The 26410-nt window shown below is 51.7% G+C and overlaps 12 protein-coding genes across 12 annotated transcripts; 6 read left to right on the top strand and 6 right to left on the bottom strand.

Moving 5' to 3' along the window:
• Positions 1–86: 86 nt before the first annotated feature.
• On the top strand, positions 87–448 carry P152DRAFT_404214 (bola-like protein; the record flags this gene model as incomplete). The annotated part of the gene is made up of 2 exons (XM_033676750.1): positions 87–213; positions 270–448. The coding sequence occupies 2 exons, from the start codon at positions 87–89 to the stop codon at positions 446–448; spliced, it is 306 nt and encodes a 101-aa protein (XP_033530632.1).
• Positions 274–2850, bottom strand: P152DRAFT_442538 (oligomeric complex COG6). The gene is made up of 2 exons (XM_033677748.1): positions 2397–2850; positions 274–2347 (listed from the first exon to the last, which is right to left on the bottom strand). Exons 1-2 carry the CDS (start codon positions 2694–2696, stop codon positions 575–577), a joined length of 2073 nt encoding a protein of 690 aa, XP_033530631.1. The 5' UTR covers positions 2697–2850; the 3' UTR covers positions 274–574.
• Positions 2851–3017: 167 nt separating this feature from the next.
• Positions 3018–6187, top strand: P152DRAFT_484941 (APG9-domain-containing protein). The gene is made up of 3 exons (XM_033682030.1): positions 3018–3901; positions 3950–4673; positions 4720–6187. Exons 1-3 carry the CDS (start codon positions 3177–3179, stop codon positions 6028–6030), a joined length of 2760 nt encoding a protein of 919 aa, XP_033530630.1. The 5' UTR covers positions 3018–3176; the 3' UTR covers positions 6031–6187.
• A 1734-nt stretch (positions 6188–7921) lies between these two features.
• P152DRAFT_442532 (uncharacterized protein) lies at positions 7922–11206 on the bottom strand. The gene is made up of 3 exons (XM_033677747.1): positions 10708–11206; positions 10070–10658; positions 7922–10024 (listed from the first exon to the last, which is right to left on the bottom strand). Exons 1-3 carry the CDS (start codon positions 11110–11112, stop codon positions 8031–8033), a joined length of 2988 nt encoding a protein of 995 aa, XP_033530629.1. The 5' UTR covers positions 11113–11206; the 3' UTR covers positions 7922–8030.
• Positions 11207–11489: 283 nt separating this feature from the next.
• On the bottom strand, positions 11490–13314 carry P152DRAFT_442529 (Protoporphyrinogen oxidase; the record flags this gene model as incomplete). The annotated part of the gene is made up of 3 exons (XM_033677746.1): positions 12946–13314; positions 12245–12898; positions 11490–12206 (listed from the first exon to the last, which is right to left on the bottom strand). The coding sequence occupies exons 1-3, from the start codon at positions 13282–13284 to the stop codon at positions 11490–11492; spliced, it is 1710 nt and encodes a 569-aa protein (XP_033530628.1). The 5' UTR covers positions 13285–13314.
• A 192-nt stretch (positions 13315–13506) lies between these two features.
• On the bottom strand, positions 13507–14677 carry P152DRAFT_461857 (uncharacterized protein). Its single transcript, XM_033680214.1, has one exon. It carries the CDS (start codon positions 14272–14274, stop codon positions 13855–13857), a length of 420 nt encoding a protein of 139 aa, XP_033530627.1. The 5' UTR covers positions 14275–14677; the 3' UTR covers positions 13507–13854.
• A 644-nt stretch (positions 14678–15321) lies between these two features.
• P152DRAFT_172846 (uncharacterized protein) lies at positions 15322–17973 on the top strand. The gene is made up of 4 exons (XM_033674110.1): positions 15322–15578; positions 15633–16806; positions 16867–17638; positions 17692–17973. Exons 2-4 carry the CDS (start codon positions 15656–15658, stop codon positions 17941–17943), a joined length of 2175 nt encoding a protein of 724 aa, XP_033530626.1. The 5' UTR covers positions 15322–15578; positions 15633–15655; the 3' UTR covers positions 17944–17973.
• A 29-nt stretch (positions 17974–18002) lies between these two features.
• On the bottom strand, positions 18003–18369 carry P152DRAFT_172758 (uncharacterized protein). The gene has a single exon (XM_033674108.1). The coding sequence runs from the start codon at positions 18245–18247 to the stop codon at positions 18062–18064; it is 186 nt and encodes a 61-aa protein (XP_033530625.1). The 5' UTR covers positions 18248–18369; the 3' UTR covers positions 18003–18061.
• A 440-nt stretch (positions 18370–18809) lies between these two features.
• On the top strand, positions 18810–21879 carry P152DRAFT_172881 (uncharacterized protein). The gene is made up of 3 exons (XM_033674111.1): positions 18810–19126; positions 19288–20624; positions 20674–21879. The coding sequence occupies exons 1-3, from the start codon at positions 18967–18969 to the stop codon at positions 21601–21603; spliced, it is 2427 nt and encodes an 808-aa protein (XP_033530624.1). The 5' UTR covers positions 18810–18966; the 3' UTR covers positions 21604–21879.
• Positions 21864–22939, top strand: P152DRAFT_461853 (uncharacterized protein). Its single transcript, XM_033680213.1, has one exon. It carries the CDS (start codon positions 21991–21993, stop codon positions 22879–22881), a length of 891 nt encoding a protein of 296 aa, XP_033530623.1. The 5' UTR covers positions 21864–21990; the 3' UTR covers positions 22882–22939.
• Positions 22940–23029: 90 nt separating this feature from the next.
• On the top strand, positions 23030–24751 carry P152DRAFT_172772 (uncharacterized protein). Its single transcript, XM_033674109.1, has 3 exons — positions 23030–23061; positions 23127–24604; positions 24656–24751. The coding sequence occupies exons 2-3, from the start codon at positions 23243–23245 to the stop codon at positions 24716–24718; spliced, it is 1425 nt and encodes a 474-aa protein (XP_033530622.1). The 5' UTR covers positions 23030–23061; positions 23127–23242; the 3' UTR covers positions 24719–24751.
• A 32-nt stretch (positions 24752–24783) lies between these two features.
• Positions 24784–26410, bottom strand: P152DRAFT_404140 (uncharacterized protein; the record flags this gene model as incomplete). Its single annotated transcript, XM_033676744.1, has 1 exon — positions 24784–26410. A coding segment is annotated over one exon (1627 nt), but the record flags the coding sequence as incomplete, so codon positions are not given.

Here is a 26410-nt window from a genome sequence, read left to right as displayed (position 1 = left end):
AGACCAATGTTTTGAACAGCGGTGTTTTGCCTTTGATTTGTCCAAATTTAGCATCCAAAGTTTCGACATTTCTGAAAATGGCCTCTATGCCCAGCGATCCGTCTTCTGCCGCGGATCCTGCAACGAACCACTCCGGCGTAACCGCAGAAAGCCTGGCGCAAAAGCTGAAGGAAACTCTGGGCGCATCACTCGTTGAGATTAAGGACATGTCAGGTACGTATGCGGCAGAGATACCGTATGGAAAGCGTACGTTCTAACCCAAGTTCAAGGCGGATGCGGTCAGATGTTCGAGGCCACCATAGTATCGGAACAGTTCACCAAGAAGACTACCCTGGCCCGACATCGGCTGGTTAATTCGGCCTTGAAGGAAGAGATTGCGGCCATTCACGCGTGGACACCGAAGTGCTTTACTCCAGAGCAGTGGGAGAAGCGCAATCAATCGTCATGATGTCTTGACTTAGGGTGTTTGGCAACCATGCGACGTTACTTCCAGCATCACTAGTCGAGTTTGGTGCTTCATGACTATTGACGCATAATGGTTGTGGATGAAATTATATTGGGAGGTTCGAACCTTTCAACTCAATAGAACCCGAATCTCAGCAGTGGTTCGAGGAAATACTTGTCTCAGCCCTGGTCTCCCTGCCGATTCAGCCTGCTCCTCAATGGTCGATATCTTATGTTCCAGCTGCTCAAAATCCTCGCAAAACAACTCCGCCGCTTCCTCCGTGATCTGTCGTGCCAGGTCGGGGTCTCGTAGATCCCGAATGATCTCCGTGGCATCCATTAACGCGGACGGTAGAAAGTCGTCCAGCTGCTGGCCGATCTCGAGGACGCTCTGCGGTTGAAGGATAGGAAGCTCTAACGCTGATAGTAGCCTCCTATCAGCGTCGCTGAAGCGATTCAGCGCGTCCATGAGTGGCATGATGCCGGAGGATTCAAGCAAACGAGAATATTGGTAGTCTGTAAGCTCGCGTGAGATTCCCTCGAGGCTTTGCTTGATTTTGCCGAGTCTTGACTTCGTAAAGCTAAACGGCTGGAGCGCGGATTTTGTGGCCAAGAGACAGTTCAAAGCAAACACCTGGCGGTCCGGCTTCTCCGCATGATTCGAGATGGCTTTGCTATGTTCGAGGAAGGGATCCAGAGCCTCCTCCAAGACCGACTCGCTAATCTGTTCCTCATGGCCAGATGCGTCAATGGATGTGTCCACAGTGATCATTAATTCTCCGATCAGTCTCAAAGCATCGGCCAGAAATTCAGGGGGGGCACAGTGATCCGGGATAACCTGTTTCTCGTGTTCCAAAGCAGCGATGTGGTCCCGGACCCCGGCTTTGAACTGCCGATTCGCGGAAGTTTCGATAGCACGTAGTGTGTCCGCAACCGATCCTTCTCCACCAAGGAGCTTCGATAATATGCTTCTGTAGAATGCGACCAGGTTAGCGATCTTGAAGGCAACCCCCGGGTCGTCGTGACTATGAATGACTTGTTCGGCCCGCTGTCGCAATAGCCTGGCAACCGAACTTAAATTCCGGTCCACGAGCTCGGCTAATGCGGTTCGGGGATCAAAAACGACGCCTTCTTCGTCAACCGACCATGGGTCGTCATCCCGCCCGGCCTCAAGGCCTTTCGCAATTTCCCTGCCTTCCCCAATGAACAGGGCTTCCAGGGCCTCTCGCTCCGAAACCGTCGCCGAATGGATCCAAGCGAGCATATCTCCAGCATACCGAATGGGTTCGTGTGCGATCAGTTCAATCGGTTTCGAGGGCTGCTTCTGGTCTCCTCCTACCGACCCGGTTAAGGCGGCATGGAAGGAGTCGGACAGAACCGCCTCACGCGAGACCGAAAAGGCGTCAAGGCAGCTTCGGAAAAGGCTGGGTCTCTCGGAGAGGGCACGTAATGACCGCCTAATCGCCGCACTGATCTGTGGGTTTTCTAAATCCAGAGTCTTAAACTCCCTTTGTACCCAATTGAACAGCGATTGGAAAAGTCCATTGAGCCGTTTGGAAGCCTGCTCCATGATCTGAAGGCCGAGGGATTGGTTCTCGGCTCCAAGAAGTACCTGACAGTCGCGTCGGATACGCTTCACTTGAACGATCTTCTCGAAAAATTCATCACCTGGTGCACCTGGTGGAATACTGGCGGAGATGTCGGAAAGTTCATGGACCATGAAATGGGTCTGGGTGGCGTCCAAAAGATCCCGTTTCTGTTCCACTTCCGAGCTTTTTTCAAGGAGGTCTTTCGACTCCTTGAGGACTGGATTTATTTCCGACCGAGAAACATCTAGGTCGTTTCGCATAACCGTGCATCGCTCCCGGAGAACGGCGACGAGTTCGCCGATTTTATGGAGGTCCTCGTATTCTAAGTTTCGGTTTCCAACGAGATCGGGTTGGGGCACTCACCACAGCTATTTTCCCAAAATCCTGGACCACTTCCGCATTGCATTGAATGGTTTCCTTCTGCACATCATGGTAGAAATGCCGGCGAACTTGGTTGTAGTCGGATGCACCACGCGACTGCAACGTTTGAAGGGCATCGCGGATGGCTTGGTCAGCGTATGAAACCGATAGAATGTTGGATATTCTTGAAGACACTGTGCTTCCGCGAGGGAAACTTGGCCCTTCTGCCAATGTCGCGTCTGTTGAAGCGGATTCATCGAAGAAGGGGGATCCCATGGGATTGCTGGGTAGAGGTGTCGACATCCTGTGGTTCCGTTCGGTTTGCTTTTGAGGCTTTAGAACAAATATTTTTATCACAACAACATGTGGGATTAGATGGGCTCTTTAGTTTGGTGCCTGGCGGGTTCCTAGGTTTAGACAATGCCCACAGTGGATATCCACGTATGATGTGTTGATGTGTTCACAGTAGTGCATGATGTACTATTCAATGTTCATGAGAGGACAATGAAATGCCTGACGCAGAAATATGGGTCCAGGCAACAGGAGTTCAAGGGAACATGACTCGTGACAGGGTCATCATCCCCCACAGTCTACACCTTCAGTTGACTCCTCCACATTACACTCCGTCAAGTCTCAGCTCTGAGTCTCAGCCAGAAAGCACAACAACTGGTCCACATGACAAAGCAATCCCGTGTAGGCTGGAGCCTCTCAAAAGGTTGGCCTCATCCAACAAACATCCAGACTTACAAACGCCCTCGATCGTAATGACGCGCCGGAAACGACATGGCTTCCAACAACGTCTTCTCCCGCCTGCTCCCCGGCCAGTCACACTCCGCATCCGTGTACGAGACAATGAGACGTCAGGAAGAAGAGGACCGGCTCTCAGATGTTGAAGATGGCGATTTGGCCATTGATGAGGAAAATCTAGGAGAACGGTTCCAAGCACAGGACTTGGAGGCCCTCCTTCATGAAGACACAAAGGATACAACCTCCGCCGAAAGCTCTCCAGAGTTACGGCATCATGATTCCCCTGCACCGAGAAGATCTTCGACCCGCGGTGCTGATAATAAACCACCGCTAGACAACGTAGGATTCGGTCGCCGACCGAACAGGGCCGTCTCTCGGGATGATGATGATGACGAAGTTCCGGAGTCTCTGCTCTTGGAAGGCTTCAACGAGCACGAGACCGGTACCCGGGGCCGTCGACGTGGTCAACGAGAACAGTTTGCCGATCAAACCCTTCCTCCTCCTGTAACCGCTCCTACGAATCCGACGACGAAGTCACAATGGAGGGCAACACAGGCGCAGCAACGGCTTCACCATCCACCGTCGCATGCTGCTCAACCTCCACAAAGGACACAAGGCATGATGATAACCGACCCGCGAGAGAAAGCTATGTGGAAATGGAGTCAGGTGGTGAATTTGGATCAATTCCTCGAGCGTGTATATGATTACTTCTGCTCCCACGGCATGTACTCGATCATATTGAGACAACTCCTAAACCTAGCGTAAGATCGACTTTCCTTGGGCCTTCCCTTTATCTGACCGAAGTGTAGTACCGGGGCGTTTGCATTTGGGTTCTCAACCTACTTATTCATGTGCATCGACTACTCCAAGCTTGCCGGAAGCCGTTCCCTCGATGATGTCTACGTTAAGCACTGCGTACGGAGGATGCCATTCCTAGCACACCTGACCATGTGGCTCTTCACTGCAGTCTGGGTGTACAAGCTGATACAGCTCATCATCGGGATCCCTAGCTTGTTGGAAATGCATAATTTCTACCATTACCTGCTAGATATCCCCGACCGAGATATTCAGACCGTATCCTGGCAACTAGTGGTTGAGAGGCTTATGCGACTGAGAGACGCGAATCCCACCACGGCCGACAACTTGACCCCTCACAATAGAAGATATATCCTGCGGACTCAGTCAAAGCAGCGCATGGATGCTCACGATATCGCCAACCGACTCATGCGGCGGGAGAATTATATGATAGCCTTGTTCAACAAAGACATTCTGGATCTCGCCGTTGACATTCCATTCATGGGCAAATACCACATTTTCACCCGCACGATCCAATGGAACATTTCTCTTGCCATTCTAGACTTTGCATTCGACCCCCGAGGCCAAATACAGCCCATGTTTCTCAGCGACCGGTCTCGACGTGATCTCATCAAAGCCTTGAACACACGATTTCTGGTCTTTGGCGTGTTGAGCATCGTGTCGGCCCCATTCTTGGTGTTTTATAACCTGGTTATATTCTTTTTTCGAAATTTCACGGTACGGCAACCACCCTTGATATTGGATCAGGCTCTAACAGATGCAGGAATATCAACGAAACCCCGCGGAGCTCGGATCACGCATATTTAGCCCCATTGCAGAGTGGAAATTCCGAGAATTCAATGAGCTCGGGCACTTGTTTGAGCGTCGCAAGAACTTGGCGTACCCATACGCAGTCCAGTATCTCAATCAATTCCCGAAGGATCGCATGGCGCAGCTGTCGCGCTTCATCACCTTCGTGTCTGGTGCGCTCTTTGCCGTACTCTTCCTGGCCACGCTCTTCGACTCCGAGCTTTTCCTCGGCTTCGAGCTCACAACCGGTCGCACCGCGTTGTTTTATATGGGCATTCTTGGTACCATTTGGGGAACAGCTAGAAGTGGCATTCCGGATGAGGATATTGTGCTGGATCCGGAGTATGCTCTTACGCATGTGATATATCACACTCGCTACTACCCTCCGTCATGGCATGACAAGCTACACAGCGACGAAGTCCGCAAAGACTTTTCCACGCTATACAAACTCCGAATCATCTTATTCCTGGAGGAAGCGATGAGCATTATTTTCGCTCCCTACGCCATGTTATACAGCCTCCCCAAATCCAGCGAACGCATCGTGGATTTCTTTCGCGAGTCCACCATCCATGTTGATGGTCTGGGGCATGTGTGCTCGTTTGCCATCTTCGACTTCAAGAAGGGATCCTATCAAATGGGCAAGGGCAAGGACAACCCGACAGATATCGATCCCATCGAATTCCGTGACAATTATTTGGCGACGAAGGATAACAAGGTGATGGCATCGTACTATGGGTTCATGGACAATTACGGTGCCAATCAGAATCGAGGACACCCAGTGCGAACCTCCCGAAGGCATTTCGTCCCCCCCCCAGTCTTCCCAGGAATGGCATCATCCATCATGGGAGGGGATGGAATTCGGCACCGGCAGTCTCACCACCGCACCCCTCGACTCGGTCCGACCGCTTCCCACTCGGGTCACCCGGGCTCTCCTCTCAATTCGCTTCTTCTGGATCCCCACCATCAGCCACATCTTCGACACTCTCCCCGACAGAGCTCCACCCCGACCCGGCATCGTCTGGCCAACCAGGTGCCATTGGAACGTCCGGATGAGAACGAGGAACAGGGATTAGAAGAACGATTGGCCGAGCATGATATGCAGAGAACCGCAAGTAATGATGTCGACCTTGGAGCCGATCTCGATTCATGGCAAAAGGATGCTGACAGTACAGATGACGAGACTCCTAGTGGCGTTAATCAAGCTGGCGATGGCAACACGGGTGTATTAGGGTTATTGTACCAGTTCCAGAAGGCTCAAACGGATGGTCGAGGCGGGAACCTGTGATTAAGACAACATTTGCAGCATTTTTTTGGCGTTTAAGTTCGAACCCCTGCCTGTTGGCCAACCACCTACTTGGCCAGTATCACCATCTTCACCACCATCACCAAACGCGTAATATCTCAACCACCATATCGTATTACGATGTCAAATTCAGAGGAGGTACTCCTACAGGCTATCCATGCCGTAGAGACCGGTCAATGCAAATCACAAAATGAAGCTGCGGCCCTATTCAAGGTCAATCGAGCTACGCTTCAAAACCGCCTCAAGGGCATGCAATCGCGCTCTACAGCTCAACAATCGAACCAACGCCTTACACCGGTGCAAGAGAGGTTTTTAGTCGACTGGATACTTGAGAGTGACGCTCAAGGATTCCCCCCTACCCACGCACGTCTGCGTGAAATGGCCGCGCGAGTTCTAGAGCTTCAGGGTGATTCTACACCCCTTGGGAAGAATTGGATACCACGATTTCTACATCGAAATCCACGCGTTGCGACGTGTGTTGGGCATAGTCTAGATGTCGTACGACGTCAGGCTGCAACCCAGGATACAATCAATGGGTTTTACGCGTATTTTCACCAAGTTCAGACACAGTACGATGTCCACCCTTCCGATACATGGAATATGGATGAAGTCGGTGTTGGAATGGGAATATGTGCTAATTCTACTGTCATCGCAGACTCGCAGAAGTCGACAGCTTATATCACGAGTCCTGAGAACCGGGAATGGTGTTCTATCATAGAATCAGTCTCTGCGACCGGTCGCTATATCAAACCAACCATTATCCAGAAAGGCGCGTCCCTACAAGCTGCTTGGTTCCCTGAACAACCTCCAGACTTCCATTATGCGGTATCACCAAACGGCTGGACTTCAGATCAACACGCGTTGGTGTGGCTTCGTACAGTTTTCCTCCCTGAAACCGCTACAGAGCGACGGTACAGGATCCTACTCATGGACGGGCACGGAAGCCACGCAACCGTCGATTTCCTATACGAATGCAGGATAAATGACGTGATTGTGGTCTTCCTACCTGCGCATACCTCCCACATCCTTCAGCCTCTCGATCTCGCCTGTTTTTCACCTCTGAAACGCTTCTACAAGGCCCTCCTCCGCCAAAGCGCGTATATCGACGAGGCGCTACCGATTAAACGACGAAGATTCATTGTCCTCTATGCTGAGGCGCGTCGGGCACGCCTAATTGACCGTACAATCAGATCAGGGTGGAAGGCTGCAGGTCTTATACCGTGGGACCCGTCAAAAGGTCTCAATAACCGGTTCGTGGTACCGCCCACGCATACCGAAACCGCATCCTCAATTCCACGACCAAACACGCCTCCACGCACCCCAATACTAGTCGCCTCGGTCCTCCAGACGACGCCCTACAAGCCCAAACAAATACAAAGTGCATTGCGCGTTCTTAGCAAGAACACACGCGTGACGAAGTGGACGAAGGCCTACATAGGGAAGGCAGCCAAGGCAATCGGAGTGCTACAGGCGCGTCAGGCTGCATCAGATCTGAAAATTGCGAGTCTCCAGGCCCGTCTAGATGCCGCCTCAGCCCCAAAACGCAAGAAGAAGGTTCGGATAGATCCCAATGTTAAGTTCGCACAGATTAAAGAGATCAAAGTAGCGCAAGAGGCTGTACGGCTTCTGGAGGCAAATACTATACTAGAACAGAGTATTCCCGTGGCTGAAACTATACCAGACGCTCCCCAAGATGCTGTACAATAGTCCTATGGTTTGAATTTTCAATATAATTACGTGGTGGTAGAGATGTCACGGTTTTCATGATGGTGGCTAAGATGGTGATACTGGCCAAGTAGGTGGTTGGCCAACAGGCAGGGGTTCGAACTTAATCACTAGGAACAGACTAGACAATGTACGGGTAGATAGGTGTCGACCATGTTTTGAATTATCCTTTCGCTCCCGGCACCCCGACGTGGGGTTTCCTATCAATCCAGTGTCCGTTCCAGTACCAACCTAAATATCCGTCCAGGTTAATCCGGCTAGTGGGATGCTGACTTCTCCTTTCGCATCGATCCCATCCAGCCTACCCAATCCGAGAAGAAACTCTGTGTCAATTTCGACTTCGGATCGGCGAACCACAGTTTTTTTGTGTGTAAATACACCTCTCCCGCTGCGTCGAAGTGTTTCCTGTCTTGAGCCACCAAGACCCGAACAACAAACAAGCTAGCGCTGCTACAACTCCTTCCGTGGTTATCCGCCTTCGTCCGCATTGCCTCCTCGTGGATGGACGCCAACAGTGAAAGCCAACCACTCAGGTCAGTAACCTGCGGCATCTCCTTCCCTCTGCCGAGGTCGAAATACTGCTTCAACAAGTCGAAAGCCCGTTTCGAAAGCTGCGGCGTCGAAGCCGTTCGAACAAGCGTGAGAAGCGGGAGTATGATGCCCGACACAAATTCCTTGCCGAACTCCTTTTTCACCAAAATCGTGAGCAAGTCCAGGATTCGGTTTTTGAGCTGAACCATGTTGTCTCGGGCCTCCGTCTTCGCCTTCTTCTTCTCTTTGTTCGTCTGGCCCATCCGCTTCTTGAACACTTCGCTGATCTTGTCGTCCAATGCCATCATTTGCTCGTCGTCAAAATCCTCTTCTTCTTCGTCCTCATCCGACGAGCTAAGATCTTCAGGCCCAACAATTTGGGCGTTAGAAATTCGTAAAACAGCCGACAGCTCGGCATCGAACTCATTTTGCTCATTGTCGACGCCATCAACCATTTCAACGTCCGAGTCCATAGATTCCTCGGTGTCGCTGTCTTCCTTATCTTCCTCGTCCTCTGAGCTCGAGGCTTCGGCATCGTCTTCCGCCTCGTACAGTTCACTTTGGCCAGCTTCACTCTCCTCCTTTCCAAGGATATCAGTCAAGTACCCCAAAGTAGTTCGGTCCATGCGGCTCGTGAAAGCGGAGAAGACTTGCTCCGCGATTTTTCTCATCAATGTCGACCGCTTGGAGGCGAAGGAGATCAGGATCTCAAGGATGGCGCCGATGGCATTGCCTTCGCTATCATCCCCGGTGAGATCTTTGGAGCATTCGATCAGATCCTCTGCGACGGACACCGCTTCGGGTTCTCCATTATAGATTTGGAGGACGGTGAAAGACTGCAGAAGCTCCAGTCCTCCGTAGGTAAACCGGAGACTGTCGTCAGACTCCATCTTCTTCGCATGAATTTCATCAAGTGATTCGAACGTAGATTCCAGGATTTCTGAGATCTTCTCGTCGTATTCCGCAACCAGCTCAGTAGATCCAGATTGGGCGTCTTCTTGAAGATATGAAGCGGCTGTATAAGCACAGTCCCAAAGCGAAGTGTCCTTGGATGCCAGCAATGTGCCAAGTATCAAGTTCAACTTCGACCGAAACATTTCACGGGAGACACTCGAAATCGACGGCTTGGATCGGTCTTTCTTGGATGCAGATTTCCGCTTTTTCACGTAAGACAGCTCCACCATCAGACGCAGCAGAGGGGAAACCCATGGCGGAGAAGCGTTCCGTCCTCCGGTTTCTTTCTCCGACCCCGATTTCACCTGCCCCTTGACCATTGTGAGTAGTGCGTCGGCCATTGCTCGACGATCATCGGCAGCTTCGTCTTCGTCTTGAGAAGTCGGTCGGTTAATGATATCCTTGGCGAATTGAACAAAATCAACGAGCTTTTCTTCGTCGGTCTCACTGAGGATGGTCTCAATCGTGCGTGACTTCGTCGCTTGATCGAAGTCCATCGACTTTGATTGAGACAAAAGGAACATCGCTATAGAGGCGCCTTGATCAGGAGTTTTCTTGACCCGCTTGATGAGCTCCTTCAATGGCTCCAACGCCAGACCATGCAGATTACTGTCTGGAGAAGATCTCTGGTTCTGGATACTCCTGAGGATATTTGGACTGAGTAACTCGAACAGCGCCCAAGCCGGACAGGTTCGAATCGCTTGTGAAAGGATCTGCAATCCCCATGCTTTCCTCTCCGCGGATGCTTTGGCCGAAAATAAGTTATCTGCAATAATTAGCCTTGGTCTTTGGAAAATGTAAGGGGGCTTACTGTCAACAACGTCGATCCAGAAGCGACTGAACTCCTCCAACAGAGCGGCGGCTTCGGTTTTGTTCTCCAATCGGGAAATTTGATGGTGTATCAAGACACTCCAAGCGAAATTACTCTGCGACTTCCAAGAGCCTGACTTGTTGGTGCCGTCAGAGGCTTCAGGGCCGGAGGCTTTGCTGAAGTCTTCTCTCATGATCGCAGCCAGCTCTTTCCTCTCCTTCTTGGAAAGAGGATCATCCTTATGCCATACTTTGGCTGGGAGATCCAGATCAGGAAATTGGGACGTGAAGGTCAGCCAAATGGCCACCCCTTCGGGTGTGCGTTGTAGCTTGAATTTCGACAATGCGTCAACGATCGCTCTCGCATGACGTGAGGCTTGCGGAGCTTCTTGTTTGGAAAGGAGTCTCAGGGCCTTGCAAAGCATTGAACCGCACTCTTCTCGGACCCAAGGGTGCTCCTTGGCAAGACCTCCAACCACGTTCAACAAGTCGTCCCATAGCGAAGATGAGAGATCGCCTTCCAGTAAGACAGATGAGTTAATCAAGGCAGCGCTAGAATAAAGACGACCGAATATATGATCTCTCCGTTCCTAAATGCATGGTTAGCTCATGATGTTAATGGCAGAGCTAGAGGCTCACCTGTCCAGAAGCGCTTGCGTCCGTCCGGGTGTTGGATTCAATGAATGAAAGCAAATCACCCAACGATGGAGAGAACGTGTCCGGGACAGCATTTGGGTCGCCATACACCGTACGTATCACCTCGATGAGTGCCGGAAAGAAGCCAAGGCGGGCCGATTTTCGACTACTACACAATCCCCGGACGAGGCGGCGCAGAATCTTCTCAATCAGTTCCGGTGATGACCATTGAGCCGATTGAACGGTCTCCAGCAACTCCTTTGTGGCCTCTAAGCGAGGAGCCGCCGCTTCGTTCGACAGATTTTCGAATATATCGGCCAGCGCTGCGTCGGTGTTGGTGTAGACACGACGAGGTCGCTTGGTGTCCACGGAGGACTCGGGGTCATGGTTCCTACGCTTTCGAACCATTTTCGATAGTTCCTCTCTTATGTAGGATGCGACTATTCTGCTCCGGGAGGATCAAGTAAATGGTTTCAAGCAGAAGTAGGGAGTAGACGTCCTTAGCAACGCTCATGCTGAAAGTTTATTCACGTCGTCCAGACTGGAGGTATTACAGAAATTTTAGTGGGTCCGCAGATCCCCTAGACCCCTACACTTCATTCTAGTCGTGCTTCTATCAGATTGCCTGTATCGAACCACATGTACAACTGAACCTGAAAGTTCCAATACACTGCTCCATGTTAAATGATACATGTCGGTGTACTGTGCGGATTACAAGGAATGTAAACTTCAACTCCGTTTGGTTACGGGTACGGAGACAGAACAATCAGGTTCCATGCGAGAAATTATTCGCCTCTCGTCCTAAAATACACCTCTGCAAACCTCAAATCCCCCGTAAACTCTTCTAGGCCTGTTTTATCCTTCCAAGCGAGCTCATCCGCATCGACGACCAGGTTCCGCGCCGACTGGATGCAATCGTTCACCCCCACCCCCGTGTACGAGCTTCCGGCAACCTTGAGTTTGCCCTTGAAGTGCTGCTTCAGCTCCTGGTGTCCCTTTTCCATCCTCGACCAGTGCCCCACCAAGTATTGTGGAATACATTCTCGCTGCAGGGTCGCCTGGGTGGCTGTTGGCGTCGCATTTAGCCCCAGGTGCCGAGACAATATCGCTCGAGCCATCGACACCCCCTCTTCCTCATCCGGGAATTCCGTCCAACCATCCCACCAATGCCCCCCCAGTATAACCGTGAGCTTAGTTCCGGAAACCGAATCCTGGCCCGACGTCGCACAGGAGTCGAAAATCACGCCTAAAGCGCGCTCGGGGTTTTGATCGATCGGAATGCTTTGGGGGATCAAGTATCCAAAGCCTTCAGGCATCCCCAAGTCGGATTCCTGGAAGAAGAGATTGACCACCATGACCGAAACCGCGTGCGTTTCGCCGAAGGATGGCAAAAGCGTGGTCCCGGAGCCATCCTTGCAGATGTTCGCAAGATGGCGGGAAAATACCGTGGAGATGACCTGGTCGGCTTGTGGTAAGGACTTTCCAGCGGAGGTGATCTGATACTATTAGCGGATACCAAGGGTGGATGAAACCAACTCACTTCAATCTTCTCCGTTGCACTATCCATAGAAAGTGCTGAGATAGGCGTATTCTCATGGATGGTCACGCCTCGACTTAACAATCGCTCTCTCAGGGCAGAAACGAGACCCGTAAGCCCACGCTTCAACGTATATACACTTGCCCGGGAAAGTTTCTCTTTCAATGTCGACCCCAGAGGCTTTCTCTGACGATCAAGGATTGACTGGTACTCTCGCGCAGAGCCAAGCATCATGCCGGACCGTAAGTTCGACCATACACTGGGTATTGATCCAACCAAACTTCCGTATCGGCCCTCATAGTACCATAGGAGTGGGAATATACTCTTCATGCTCAACTGATTTACATCGCCTGCGTATATGCCATGGAGAAGGGCAGAAACCATGTTGTCCGCCATTCTCCTGTCCAATCGTCTTGAGATGAACGACGCGACGGACTCGTCCTGCAAATTGGATGGTCGAGTGGACACAAACCATTCGGTCAGAGCGGAGCCGATCCCTTCGAACAAGGGTTCGTTCCATACTTGAGAGATCCCTTCTCCTGCTTGTGGCATCGGCATTCGTACCAGATGATCCGGATAGTAGATGTACCGATTCGTTGAGGCGGGAGCATCTCGTCGAGTCGCAATGACATCTTGGGCCAGACCTAAGTCCTCGATCTTTCTAGGTCAGAGAGCGGAAGGTACCATACAGCGGGGAGACGAACGAGATGAGGAGTCAATAGCCCAATCGTGGGCCTGAGAGTCCGTGGACCGTGTTCAAATATGACATCGCCCGATCCAATACCCTTTGCAGTTGACCGAATCCAGCCACCCACACGGTCCGAGCCCTCATATATTGTGATCTTCGAGCTCGGCAGAGCTTCTCGAAGGTAGAACGCCGTCGATAAACCTGTTATCCCCCCACCTAGGATGGCGATGTTAGGACCATTGGATTCGCTGTAATGGCGTCGGACATCACGGCGACGCGAAACCCAGGCACGAGCGCCGGAATAGGAGGGCCGCAAGATCAATTGGCGAGTGACATGATTTGCGCATAGCAGCATTGCACCGCCAACTTCACCCAAACCTTGAGGATACGGAATTGATCGTAAGGTATTTTACAATTGGTCTTTGGAAGTTGATGGCATATGGAAGCTGGATGGCTCGGCAAGATCCGGGTGGGTACGTACCTGGACCTCGTGAGCCTCACGCCCCCACCATTTGGATATTTTATGGATATTACAGAAAGTGGACGACTGTAATGGAACTTCTCGTCCTCCTGTTCATCGAGACTTTAATAAAAATTTCCGTAACGAAGCACTTGCTTCCATTCCAGTGTATATATACGTTATTATTGTCTTCACGGTCAATAATTGGACTCGGTCGATTCGTTCAGAAGCCAACAGCGTCTATCACAGAGGATCGAAAAGTCTATTGTCAACTCAAAACGCGCCCAATCGATATGCAGCTTCTCACAACCATATGACTAATTAAGTAGCCGCTGAATTATGCTAACATGTCTTTTGACTTTTGTTCCTCCGAACTAGATTCTTTGATATTCCTTGAGTTCCATGAACATATACCATCCCTCATCCACTAACAGCTCCACAGATCCCCAATCATCGCGTCGACACTCAAAGAGCCTGCTTTGGGGAAAGAATAGAGAGCGGATTGAATTCCAAGATATAGCCATCCGGGTCTCGGGCCATGCCAGTAGGAAGCGAAACAGTCCCGATGCGGCCCGATCCCGCCTCCAAGAGGATCTCGTTTCCGTATGCCCGAACCTTTTCCATGGACTCGTGGACGTCCTCGACATAGAGGGCCAGTTTGACGGGAATGTTGGTCGTGTTCCGTGGGGTTTTCCATTGCATCAGGACGACGGAGCTTCCGGAGTTCGGGGCCGGGAGGGCAACCACCTTCTCGAGGAATTGGGGGAGATCGTACGAGACACCGGTGTCGACGAAGGGAAGCACTTTCGTGTAAAAGTCCATCGAGACATTCAGGTTGGAGACGGCGATTCCAACGGCGCCTAGGACGGGTTGAGTACGCGGCATGGTGGTGGTATTCTGGGCTGTGGTATTCTGGGCTGGCTCTGCACACTGTGCACAGGTGAGGGCACTGAGCGTGCTCAGCAATGAAAATAGTCGGACTCGCATATTGATTGAATGGTACCTGGAACGTTGAAACAGGAGCGTCAAGCACAGCGAGGGGACGAGGAGAAGGTCTGATATACGCAACGAGGAATTGGTTTCTAGATTGCGTTAAACATTTAAGTGGATGCCGGGTATCTGGATGCGATACCCGACATTGCATTTAATGTACTTTATGGAGCGCCTATATAGCAGTAGGCAGCCCCTCGGTTCACTCGATGAAGGGAGTATTGCTATTAGCCAGTCTGCGACGTGGTTAGGGTGGTCAATTAGCGGCCATCTAATTGATGCGAGAGCATGGGTCCCATCTCGGCAGACCAATTATTTACCATCTAACACGTATCTATTCGTCCTTGCACCAGAGAGTCTTGTGAACCCGGTTACCAGGACCGGTAACATCAAAGCCACTCCTTTCTCATATTCTTTGTAACCAAGTCAGTCCTTATGAGAGTTTCGGTATCTTTATGAAGGAAGGGATTGAGAGATGTTTCCTGCAGCATCAATCCAACCCCTCAGTATAGTCGTTTGTTTCGGTCTTTAAATTGGGCAACTTTGCAGTACTCTACTCTGTCCAATACTCTATTGCTCCAAGATTGATGAGAACAAGGTAGGACAGGATGTTGATGACGGGAGTTCGCTTCATTTCCTTCAATTGCTCTTCCCCAAACCGGAATATCCTGAATTCCTGGTGTACCCATAATCCAGCCCTGTGAATGATGAAATGCCACTCTCGCAACCAGGGAGTTAAGACTCAAGAAACAGTCGCTGGGCTCTGGGGGAGCTCCACTTCCGTGCCGCTGCTAATTACTTCCCCAGACTGTGTGGCGTCACCCATCATTAGCCAATGGAGACCACGGATGCCTTCCAATCTACCGAGGTAGAGCCGGATGATGAAGGGCCCATTGTCACGTGGATATTCAATAATCACCATCATCTCAGGCAGGTGAATGTCACAGATGGAAAGTCTAAGGTGAAAATTCTGCTGTCTCGCTTTCAATTATCACAGAGCACTCGATCCGAATCGTAGAGTTCCGATTTCGACAGCAAGTGACGACAGGGAGTTTGGTACTCACATAGTGCCTCCTGTCCAATAATCCCGGTGGTAGAACGGTGAGACAGTTGACGCGACGCGCCGCCCGCTAGATCTTCGGCCTACATCCATCATTTACGGGCCAGGGAACACTGCAGATCGAGGATAGGTGAGCGCAGCAAGTAATCATACAATCGTCGGAAACGAGCATGGACTTACAAGGAGGACCTAGAGAGCAGGCGCAGCATCGCCGCGATGCCTCAATACCCGCCCCCGCCGCCACCCGACCAGCAGCATTATCATCCAAATCATCCCATCTACCCATCATCAACCTCCACGCAGCCCGTCAGTCCATCGCTGCGGCACGACTCCGGTCCGTACGTGGGACCCAATTCCGCCGAGCACAACGAGGCCTTGACCTTGGCCGAGCAACTGCGGAGTGTCGTGCAACCGGCGCAGCACAGCGAACATGATCCTGCCCTCGGCCACGTCGGCATCCACGGTCCCCCTCAGGTTGTCCCCGCCGCTGGACCAGCTTCGGTCCCCGGCCAGACGCAGGACAGTCAGAAGCAGCACCGCCTGCGAAAAGCTTGTGATGCATGTGGAGAACGAAAGGTTCGCTGCTCGGACACCTTGCCATGTGAGCCATGCCAGCGGTTAGGGATCGAGTGTACTTTCGATCGGCCCAGCAAGCGTCGAGGCCCTCCAAATCGAGTGGCAGAGAGGAGGAAGCGGACCAAACTCACCGGAGAAGGGGAGCTCGTCGGACAGTCTGGAGCGTCGTCTCCAACCCAGATGGCTCATGCGCTCACCGCTCTGAAATCGCCTTCAACAATAGGCGTCGAGTCTATCTGTTCCCGGGAGATTGTCTCTCGCCTGGTTGACGACTTTTTCACCTATATTCACCCTCTCTGTCCTTTCCCGCATCGACCGACGTTCCGGGCCCAATTCGATAGTGGAGAGGACTACCGCAACCCCCCCTTCCTGGCGCTTCTCGCTTCGATGGTTGCCATCTTGACCGCATCGTTCCCTCGAAAAGTGCGGGAAGAGTTGAATGCCTTTAACCAAGGTGATCTCTTTCCCACGCACTCGCATCTGATTCAACGTTGCTTGGAGGTCTGTTCGGATTCTCGGGGTTTCAATTACGTTGACAAGGAAGATATCAACGTGAACGATGCAGCGACAAGCTACTTCATCGGACTTACCCATGCATATACTTTTCGATCGGTGCAGACCATCCTCTCTCTCTCAGAATGCTTGACCATCCTGCGGCTCCTTGGGCTCCATCGTTCGGAGTCCAGGCAGCGGTCAGATGATCAGAGTTCCGACGGGGGACGCTCATCTCCTGATCTTGTGACTCAGGAAATCGGAAGGAGGATATTCTGGACAGTGTTCGTGAGTATCAGGTATGTACAGTTCATTGGATTCGACCGTTGTGGTTTTACGCGTCGGCTAATCTCTCTCAGAACAATGGACATCTTCACAAGGGACGGACCAATTATCATCCTTCCTGAGACTCCAACCTTCACTTATCCGCCCAAGCCAGTGGAGGTGGATGACGAGTTTCTCCATCCAGACAATATCGAGAACCAGCCTGCCAATGTAGTCTCCTTTCTCACCGGATTCAACGCCAATGTCCGCATCTACCAGAGCGTCGATGGGATCTTAGCCGTCGACTACTCATCGGGCGTCCTTTCATCCACGCAAGGTCAACTGCGGAAGAAGGCCCTTGAGGCGGGACTACGCAACTGCCACGACGCCATCAACGAGCTCCCCCCGGAGCTGAAGGTTTGGTCACCGTACAATCAGCATGTACCGTTCGGCCTGCCATTTTGGGAGGCGCCGTCTGGGTATAGTAGCGCGACCCAAGCAATCGCCGGCGCAGCTCTCACAGGTACTTCCGGCGGCGAAATCCTCGACCGACGCAAGATTCAGTACGAGATTCAAAAGGCGAACATCTATGCCAGTCAGTTAAGTACTCGTGTCTACATCGTCGACCGATACTCGGGAATGGCCCAAACCATCAATGGCAAAGGAGATCCTGGCAAGTCCGCTGAAGGAGGCAACGCTCCGCCCATTAGCAACACCAGCTTCGAGCGAAATGTCTCTTCACCAGAGGCAGTTATCAAGATATCGGAAGAGGATATGACCCAAGAGAGGGAAAGCATCATCCAAGGTCTCCTGACTATGGTGAAAAGTGTCAGCAGAGTCCACATGGAGCCCAATTCCATCAGCTTTGTAAGTCATCGACTCGCCATCTGCCCGGTAAAATCTACTAATCAAGTCTGCAGAGCATGAAAGTGCGACAGGTGGCCTCGCTTCTATTGAATTCGTCGTCGAATTCCAAATCCTTCGCCGCTTTACGCGACCAAACGCTCTTACCGCTTGTCGACCTGATGTCGCGCCTAGAACGAATGGGACCCGACAGCGGCGCCTCGGATGCTTCGAACGGCGATGAATCCGACCTTCGGAGGTGGGCCGACATTCGGGATTACCAGGCCAAACTAGCTGCGAGGGCCGACGTTGCCAGCAGTTTTGAGTAAGCACGCGAGGCAGGTGCTGCACAAAGCACCCTCACGATCGCCATGGCAAGTCTGCGATCTTATGTGGATGTGAACGAAGGAAATGACATACATGGTGGTTCAGGGGCGATCCGGGTTTCTAAATGCCCTGGAATCGACGAAATATATTTATCATGCGACGCATCACTTCGGGCATATCGTAATGCAATAGGCAACACTCTACGGCCTGAAGCTCAAAGCTCGATGAACAAAAAAGGATCGCTGCAAAACCCGGCGATGGATTATGATTACCGTAGCAAACTTGATATCCTTTCTCTCCCACCATCTCCCCGCTCCTGCGGCTCTGCGAGTGACAAACATCGGATGGACGAACAGGGGTCAAACTTCAAAGGCAACCGGTGAGGATGTGGCAAATTGGTGATCGTCTTGTTCACCTTTGGCCTTTCAGCCTTCAGAGTTCCGGCTGTCACCGTACTACGTAGTAAGGCTGTCTGGAGCTGTACTATTAATACGACCACTTTACATGGATCATCCAGGAGAGGGGGTGCTGGACCCTGGCCCTCATTTCTTAAAGCCTAAAGGTCACCCCCTCCGCAAATCGCGAAAAACCAGACCGATACATGTCCACGGCCTGCATGGCTGCATCCAGAATGAGGAGGATCTGCGTTCTTAATTTCTCTTGAACCGACCAAGCATGAAGCAGCATATTACGTAGTATGTACTCACGCATCTGCACATTCAAATTAATATTACGGCAAGGGCCGCAAGGCTGACTACCTATTTTCTGACACGAGATCGATTCTTTTGCGCATTGACCCGAACCTGGTGCAGTACCCTTGTTGCGCTTGCTGGTAAACAACTGTGCCCGCCAGGCGGCATAATTTGCTTCACGCCCCGATGCTCGACTTTGCAGCGTTCCATGTGCATAATATAGCGAAGTATCGAATACCAGCCCCCTCTTTTAGTCAGTATATGGCCCTTCTTCCCACTCTGCTTCCGCGTCGTGAGCAGTGATCTTTTGGAATCGTTGCGGGTCCCAGGAATATGAGCCGCTCGATGGATGGGATTCGAAGAGCCTTCTCTGCGCCGCCCATCACGGTACAGGATCTAACTGATGGGGAACAGGACCCGGAACCAAAGAGTGAGTGGAACTATTCCCCTTCGCCGGCTTCGACGGGTTTAGTCCTGCGAGCGGCTTCGCCCGGTATGCGCCGTGCTGTATGGTTTTCCCGGACCGCGCGGTTGATGCTCATGAAGACGCGTGGCTCGCTCCACTGGGCCGCTTTATGACCATGGGATCTGCATACCACCCATTGGATCCTCCGTTTTGAAAGAATGTAATCGTGTCTGACGCGCCAAATGTAGGCCCTGCCTTTGATGATTTTCTTCCCACCGAGAACGGACGCAACGGCGTGCCACGAGGCCGAAAGGCCCGTTACCGGAAACACAAACCGAAGCCGAGCCCGAAATGGAAGAAAGAATGGACCGCGGACAGCTGGAAGGACGGGCGCGTTCTGGTGATCGATTTCATCAGTGCGAGATACACGTCCACCGGCCGTCGCAAGATCGTGGCGCAAGAGTTCCATGAGCTGTCTAAGCTTCAGGAGTTCTACGCGGACGCCGACAGACAGAAAGATCAGCCGGGGTTGATCCTACGCATCATCCACGTGCAGAACGCGGTCTGGGCGCGGCGATACCTCCTTCGGAAGTTCAACATCAACCACCGCGATGACCTCGTTGGGACGGCGTTTGGCAAGTGGGCGGAGTTTGAACGACCGCAACGGCGGGCGGGCAAGCCGTTGCTGAATGGGAAGACGTTTCGGATCCAACGGGATCCCTGGCGAGGGATCTCCCGTTGTGCCTTTGGTCTGGATTATCTCCGTCCGGTGCCGGCCAATCGATTCCACGGGGGGGCGGCCGACGACTTCAAGATGCTGGAGCTGAACGCGTACGGCCCGGATGAGAATCCGGATTACGGGTACAATGTGTATGTGCAGCGGCTGTCGGTGTACATTCAGCGGAACGAAGGCGAGTCCATGGCGCTGAACGCCGAAGATATGGAGAGCCCGTATTCAACGCCGAGGGAGGATGCGAAAGCCCGCGATGCGGAGGGACGGCGTCCTCGGCTTGGGCCCTACGGCGACGAGGATTACTTTCCGGACATCAACCGACTCGACAATGGCTCGGTGATCATCATCTTCGAAGGTTCACAGTCGGGGTCTTGCGAGGAAACCCTAATCGGGGCGCGACAGGAGATCGAATCCGCCTGGAGCGGGTTAACCTTCTTTCTGCCGCGAGAGGATCTGTCAGACGATCCGACCCTGAGCGATCAGACTCTGACCCTCGAATGCATGGATCTAATCTTGAACGATATATTCAAATCGCTAAACAACAACTGGGACCATTTTCTGACCAAATGTGAGACCCATGTTTCGATCTTGGAAGACAAGATCTATGAGAATCCGGCAGATGAATCGCGCGCTCCGGAGTTGTGGACCAATGCGAGCATCTGGCTCAAAGTGGAGAAGCTCATGTACATTCATATCGATGTGATCAAAGAATTGAAGGGGGAATTGAAGGAACTTGCGGATGACATGCTCTCGAAGCAAAGTTTCATTGAGACCGTGCCGGATAGCTTTGACAAGCTGGCGAATTGGGTGCAAGAGGATCTGGTAAAGCCGACGCAAAATCTCAGTGACTTGGTAAGTTCCCTTTCTCAATGGATGCAGATACACGACTAACGCGCCGAAGATGTACAAGAGCGTCGAGATCCGGGACGCACGGTTCTCCCTCCAGCTAAATGCCTCGCTTTGGCGATTGTCCTGGATTACCTTCATCTTTCTCCCCTTGACATTTGTCGTGGGATTTTTTGGGATGAACGTCGACACGTTTGAGGACAATCCATCGATCAAGTGGTATTTCATCTCCAGTTTTCCTATGCTGCTCATTCTCTTCATCATCGTGTACGTCTTCAAGCATAGTCCAGCGACTGTGCGTGTACCCATCCGTCGTGGGACATACGAGAACCTTTACCATGATATTGCTTCCGAACACCCGGATCTCTGGTCCCGTACCGGGGCGCGAGTCGATGCCGTTGAGCCTGAGGGGCTGTTGAGCAAGATCAAATGGAAACTGATCGTGCGATGGTTTGCGCCGAAACGGACTGTCATGGCTCCCGCCTACCGCCCTGACGCCGGGGGTGGCGGTGTCTGGCAACGGACAAAGAACTCGTTGTTGCGCCGATGGCTCCCCGAAATCCAGGTTCGGCGGACTGGGAAGTATGAGGCGGATCTAGTTGACATCGAGCGTCGCGCGGAGACTCAGCCCGGGGCAGTGGGCGAACTCCACACTTCGAGTATGCCAGAGGCCGAGCCGGAAGCTGCCGAACAAGTGCGTCGAAGTATGTTCCGACCGAGACAATCTGGAAGTAGCCGGTCGAGCCACAATCGGCAAGGCAGTAATCACAGCAGTGGAATCATAGTCACGGAAGAAAAGAGCGAGGACGAACGGGATGCTGAAGAAGATGCACGACTGCGTGCGACTCGACGAGCGCAGCCACAGCAAGGACAGGGTGGGCAGTCGGATGCAGGAGTGGTGGATGGAAGTCACGATAGCGGCGAGGGACAGGGTGAGGATAGAGAGCGATTTAGGTTGAATGTGCCTGGAAATAGGAAACGGTAGTAGGACAATCTTACGGAGTACAGAGTACAGACTATTACAGTATCAGTGTATCTAGTGGAGGAAACAACAAGGGACAGCGGAATTGAATCACGTGGTAGAGGAGATGACTGAATGGTACTGGTTGACATTACCTCAGCAAGCTCAGGCTATTTGTGGTCGTGCCAAGGCACCGGAGCGGACTATACCTAATCGGTAAGTCACATGTGCTCCTCGAACAAATAGCCTGAGGATTCTGTCCACCTATTTCGGCGTGTGCCGTGAACTTTCATGCCAAATAGAAGACCATCTTTAACTCCATTTTTATCCACAACCACATGGTGCATCATCAATTGAATACATCCATTCGATTCCTCTGGGCTTTTTCCATAATTGATTGAATTTTGGGCCATGTCGGCCCAAAACCAGCGTCGTCAGAGTGCGCGGTTGAACCCGCCCATCTTGCCTCCCGCTCCAAGTCCTCGGCATATTGCTGCTTCAAACACATCTAATGCACCTCGTCAGAAAGTAAGAAGGTCTCAAAGACGCAGTAAAGCGCAGAGAGTAAACGAGATATGCCAATTCATGCGGAAAAAAAAAATTACATTACGAGAATTTATCCATGTCTACGCGACGACTCAAGGGTCTGGTGGTTATGGAGAGCGCCCTGCCACGCGTGCCAAACGGCTCGCCGAGGCCGTCTACGGTCAACCAGAGGTCTTAGACGCGCTGCAAGAACACCCCGCGTCTGGTGCGACAGGAATTGTCACTGTAAAGGGTCTGAGGAAGGAAATGAAGGCACTGGAAGAAGCCGGAGGTATGTTTAGTGCCTACCAAGTCGACCGTGTCCAAGAGAGAACTTCACCTGCCGGCATGGGAAGGGAGAAAGAGCCAGAGGGACAGAAAGTCGAGGACTACGAGCGTATACTGGGCGATATGCAGTTTGGGCAGATGTACGAGCAAGTTAACACTCATGCTCCTCTTCTATGTGGATTGCTTAATGGCATCATGGCGCCCAAGAGAGAGAGAAAAGATCGATCACTACGGGACCCTGTCAAATTCAACCACAGGATTGCGATAATCACGTCGATTCTCTGCTATTCTCGGGCGTCGGAAGGGAGCAACAAGTTTCCCCGCGTATTTGGTGCCTTTCTGCACTCAAATGGCGTGAAACGGCGTATCCTCGATCTTCTTCACCAGTTTGGGGTTTGTGAAGGCTACAAGGGAGTCCACAGACATCTCGAAACCGTGGCAGAACAAGCAAAGGCATCTTCACCGCCTCTCAGCATAGACGTCGACTGATTGCAACTAGGGAACGGTCCGTCGATATGGTCAGCAACTAGATGCCTGTGTTGTGTATGACAATTTCGACTATCGAGAAGGTATTAAGCACCAGCTCATTTCAAATCACGCAGAAATGCGCTCTGTGACAACGGGAAAGGTTTTCAGAGGCGCCGATATCCCCTCTGGTGGTTTAAAGCAGTCAATGCTGCACCGCGAGGTTCCACTTACAATAGAGGATCTTCTATACTCTCCTGGTGCAGCAGTATATGACGAGACCGCCGCCAAGATTGATACCTACTTTATAGCGGAGGCAATTCGATCGGTATATCCACTCGCGATCAAATCTATCTTCTCTACGTCCGGTATACCTTACCCCGCTATGCCAACAGTCGAGTTACTCGAGCTTCGAAAGACAGACAGCAAGACGCTCGGTCCGATTCTCTTCAACGAAGGTACTCTAGATGGCTCCTACGAGGTTATAGAGAGCATCTACAAGCACCAATTCCAACTAGATAATAAAGAATTCGACAACCGTCTGTTCTTGGCGTTTGGCGATCAAAAAACCTCTTCACTTATCCGATCTATGCAGGCTGAGCAAGTCGACGCGTCTATGGCGTATGATAGAAAAGACTGGCTGATAGGAGTCGCTGCTCTCTTTCACCTGCGTATGAATTTTCTATGGCTCATGCAAAAGACACATTACGGAAACATGGAGCAACAGGACGCTTCAACTCTCTATCACAACATCAACTTCTGGGGACGAAAGAATATTCCAGCGGACCGTGCAGCTTTTCAGGTTCTAGAAGAGCTAGTGCTTCACAGTTTCGACGCTCGAGTTGTTGGACTACTTTATACTCACCTCGAGCAGTACGGCATCGATATCTCCGATCAAGAGGGGGTTGACAAGGCAATTCGGAACATGGATACTAGAGGGTTCATGGAACTGGTGGAGGATGTTCGCAGATCCGCATTTGAGCCGGAAGCCTGGCGACCATCGAAGGAGAAGCATACCAACAATACAGTCGATGAGGAGTTCCTTAGTCATGCTCGATACCTTCAACAAATGGTTGTGTACAAGACCTTGAAGTACGGCATCAAAAACGGAGATATAGGACTCATCGACCGAGTCATTGGTGTCTGTTGCTTTTACTTCGAGGGGACTGGACAATCAAACTACGCATTCGAAATGCTCTATCTAAAGCGGCTCACTAGCACCAAAGCTTGTGACAAGGAGCTTCGGCGCGCAATACTCTCGAATAGCCTCGTTAACCCGCATGGCTGTCGGGACACCTGGCAAGAAGTCGATCGTAGCCTTGAATATCTGAACCTGGAGCTGAAAAGAGAGCTTTGGGCCCGTCGAACGTCGACTTTCGGATTGGATGCTCTGTTCAAGACTACCTCATTAACGGCAGAATATACTGTTTGTCTACGCAGGGCAGTAGAGGACGCATTCGCCCGGAAGGGCAACTCCACACATTCTGTGCCCTCCGCGATGGATGATATTCATACATTAGCCTTTGAGCTGGCATGCGACTCGATTAAATTTTATGACGGCGGCAGGGAGGCAAGACATCAAGCACCAGACATACATACGATCGGGCTCGGAAGAGTAGCAACTCAAAAATTGGAGGTGTTTAATGCAAAGGTCATAAGAGATGAAGATCGAATAGTCGTACCACCTTATGAGAGGAGAGGAGCCACGGCTGATTTAGATCCTAATAGCGACACGATGGCGATATTGGTATGCGCATGCTCATGGAGTTTCTAGTCTCGTGCTAACAGACGTCGCCAGCCCTTGGCAGACAGAGATGTAGCCCATGAATGGGGTTTACCTTCGGACGTCGAGTCAGAGTAACCTATCTATAATGTCCACTCGCTGTGGTTGTAGCGGCTATTATTCCCTTTCTTGTTGCGAGGGCTTCACCTTGCGTTAGAGTCTAGAACGCCGAGGACGACCCGTTTCGTTTCTACTTCCCCCCCCCGGGTTAATATGGGACGTTTCAAGGCCCGATTACCATCAATTACACCTGATACCTCATTCTCGCCGTCTTCGAGAACACCTGACCTAGCAGAAGAATAATCTACGTTTGTAGATGTCATCAACCTACCCATAGATGTAAATGACGAGTTCGCTGATACTATGGTCATTGGTAGGGTAGGTAGATGGGAAGAGCACGAGGCTGACACCTCCCTTGCCTGAGCAATGATCCGCTCTAGCGAGGAAACGTACTCTTCTCGCTCACGCGCGAGTAATACTCTTCGTTCCTGATCAGGAGTTATCAGAGTCTCTGCTTCTATAGACAATCTTCTCTTCCGACCTCTGTGTTGAGATACTTGCTGTTCGACTGTGGGATGAGCGTGTTCGAATGGCGCCCTTCGTATTAGAACTTGAGCTGCCGCTGCGGTTCCTGGTGTATAGCGTCCGGGCCAGTTCCTCACTACATAGGACTTGATTTTATTGAACTCTTCGAACAGCTCATGGGAATGGTCTTTCATCCAAGCCGATTTCGTAAACTTCTCCAACTCAGCAGCCGAGCGGATGTTCGTATACTCTCTCGATATTGATATCCACTCTTCCTTCGGCGCGAATAACCGTGCTGAGAGTTCTGGCTTCATCATCCGATGTGCCGAATTCACAACGTTATCTCCCCAGAGGGTCAGGCGGTCATAAAATGCGCCGGATGCCGTTCCAGTCTGGGGCTTACGAAGACCAGTTGTGGTATCCCATGGGAAAGGTACCGCCCGCGCCAGATCTGGGTTACAGACATTACAGCACTCCTGCGGTTCAGGAGCCGGTAACCTAGATGCTGGATCCGATAGACTCTCTTGTAGCCAATCCATTAGGATTCGGCGTAGGCATGCGGATCGATTAACAAGATTGAATAGCGCCGGACAGTCATCGTGTAGGTCTGTTCGGCGTTCTCTCTCCGTTTTGCGTCGGTGCTGCTCTCCTGGTATATCATATTTAATGGCGTCTACGGCAATATCCGATTCATCATCTAGGATGTCACCGCCCACTCCTGGATCAGCAGAGTACGACTGAGCTAACCGGCTCGTGTTGGAAGGCCGTCTTAAACACGACGGCGTCTGAGTTCTGGATAGAAGCGCCGGTCTTGTCGATAAGATCCTGTCACCTATCGCCCAACTTTCCACCAAGAAGATGGCCTCTCCTTTAATGCCAGCCATCCTAGCTGCACGGCCAAATCGTTGGATAAGGACGCATAAGAGTCGTTCCAGAGGGAAGCCGTATTGGACAACTCGTGTGACATCCGAGAGATCTACCCCCGTTCCTAATGATTCTGTGGCCACCATAATTCGGATCTTAGAGTCCGCTTTGGAAAACTGGTCGTATATAGCATTCTTGTCGTTTGGAGTGGTGTGTGAATGGTAGACCTGGATAATCTGCTTGCAGTCGTGGGCCCCGACGGCCCCAGCTGAGAGTTTCTGTAGCCAGCCTCGCAGACATTCCGCACATTTTTGGATATCACGTCGGGAGTCTATAAAGATTATAGTCTTCGGAATTCGTTCCGGCGTTGGCGAGCCGTTT

Source organism: Eremomyces bilateralis (genome assembly GCF_010015585.1).
Source record: "Eremomyces bilateralis CBS 781.70 unplaced genomic scaffold P152scaffold_28, whole genome shotgun sequence".
In the NCBI taxonomy this organism is placed as follows: domain Eukaryota; kingdom Fungi; phylum Ascomycota; class Dothideomycetes; order Eremomycetales; family Eremomycetaceae; genus Eremomyces; species Eremomyces bilateralis.
Note: the sequence above shows the minus strand (reverse complement) of the source record. Positions and strands in the feature narration are given on the sequence as shown.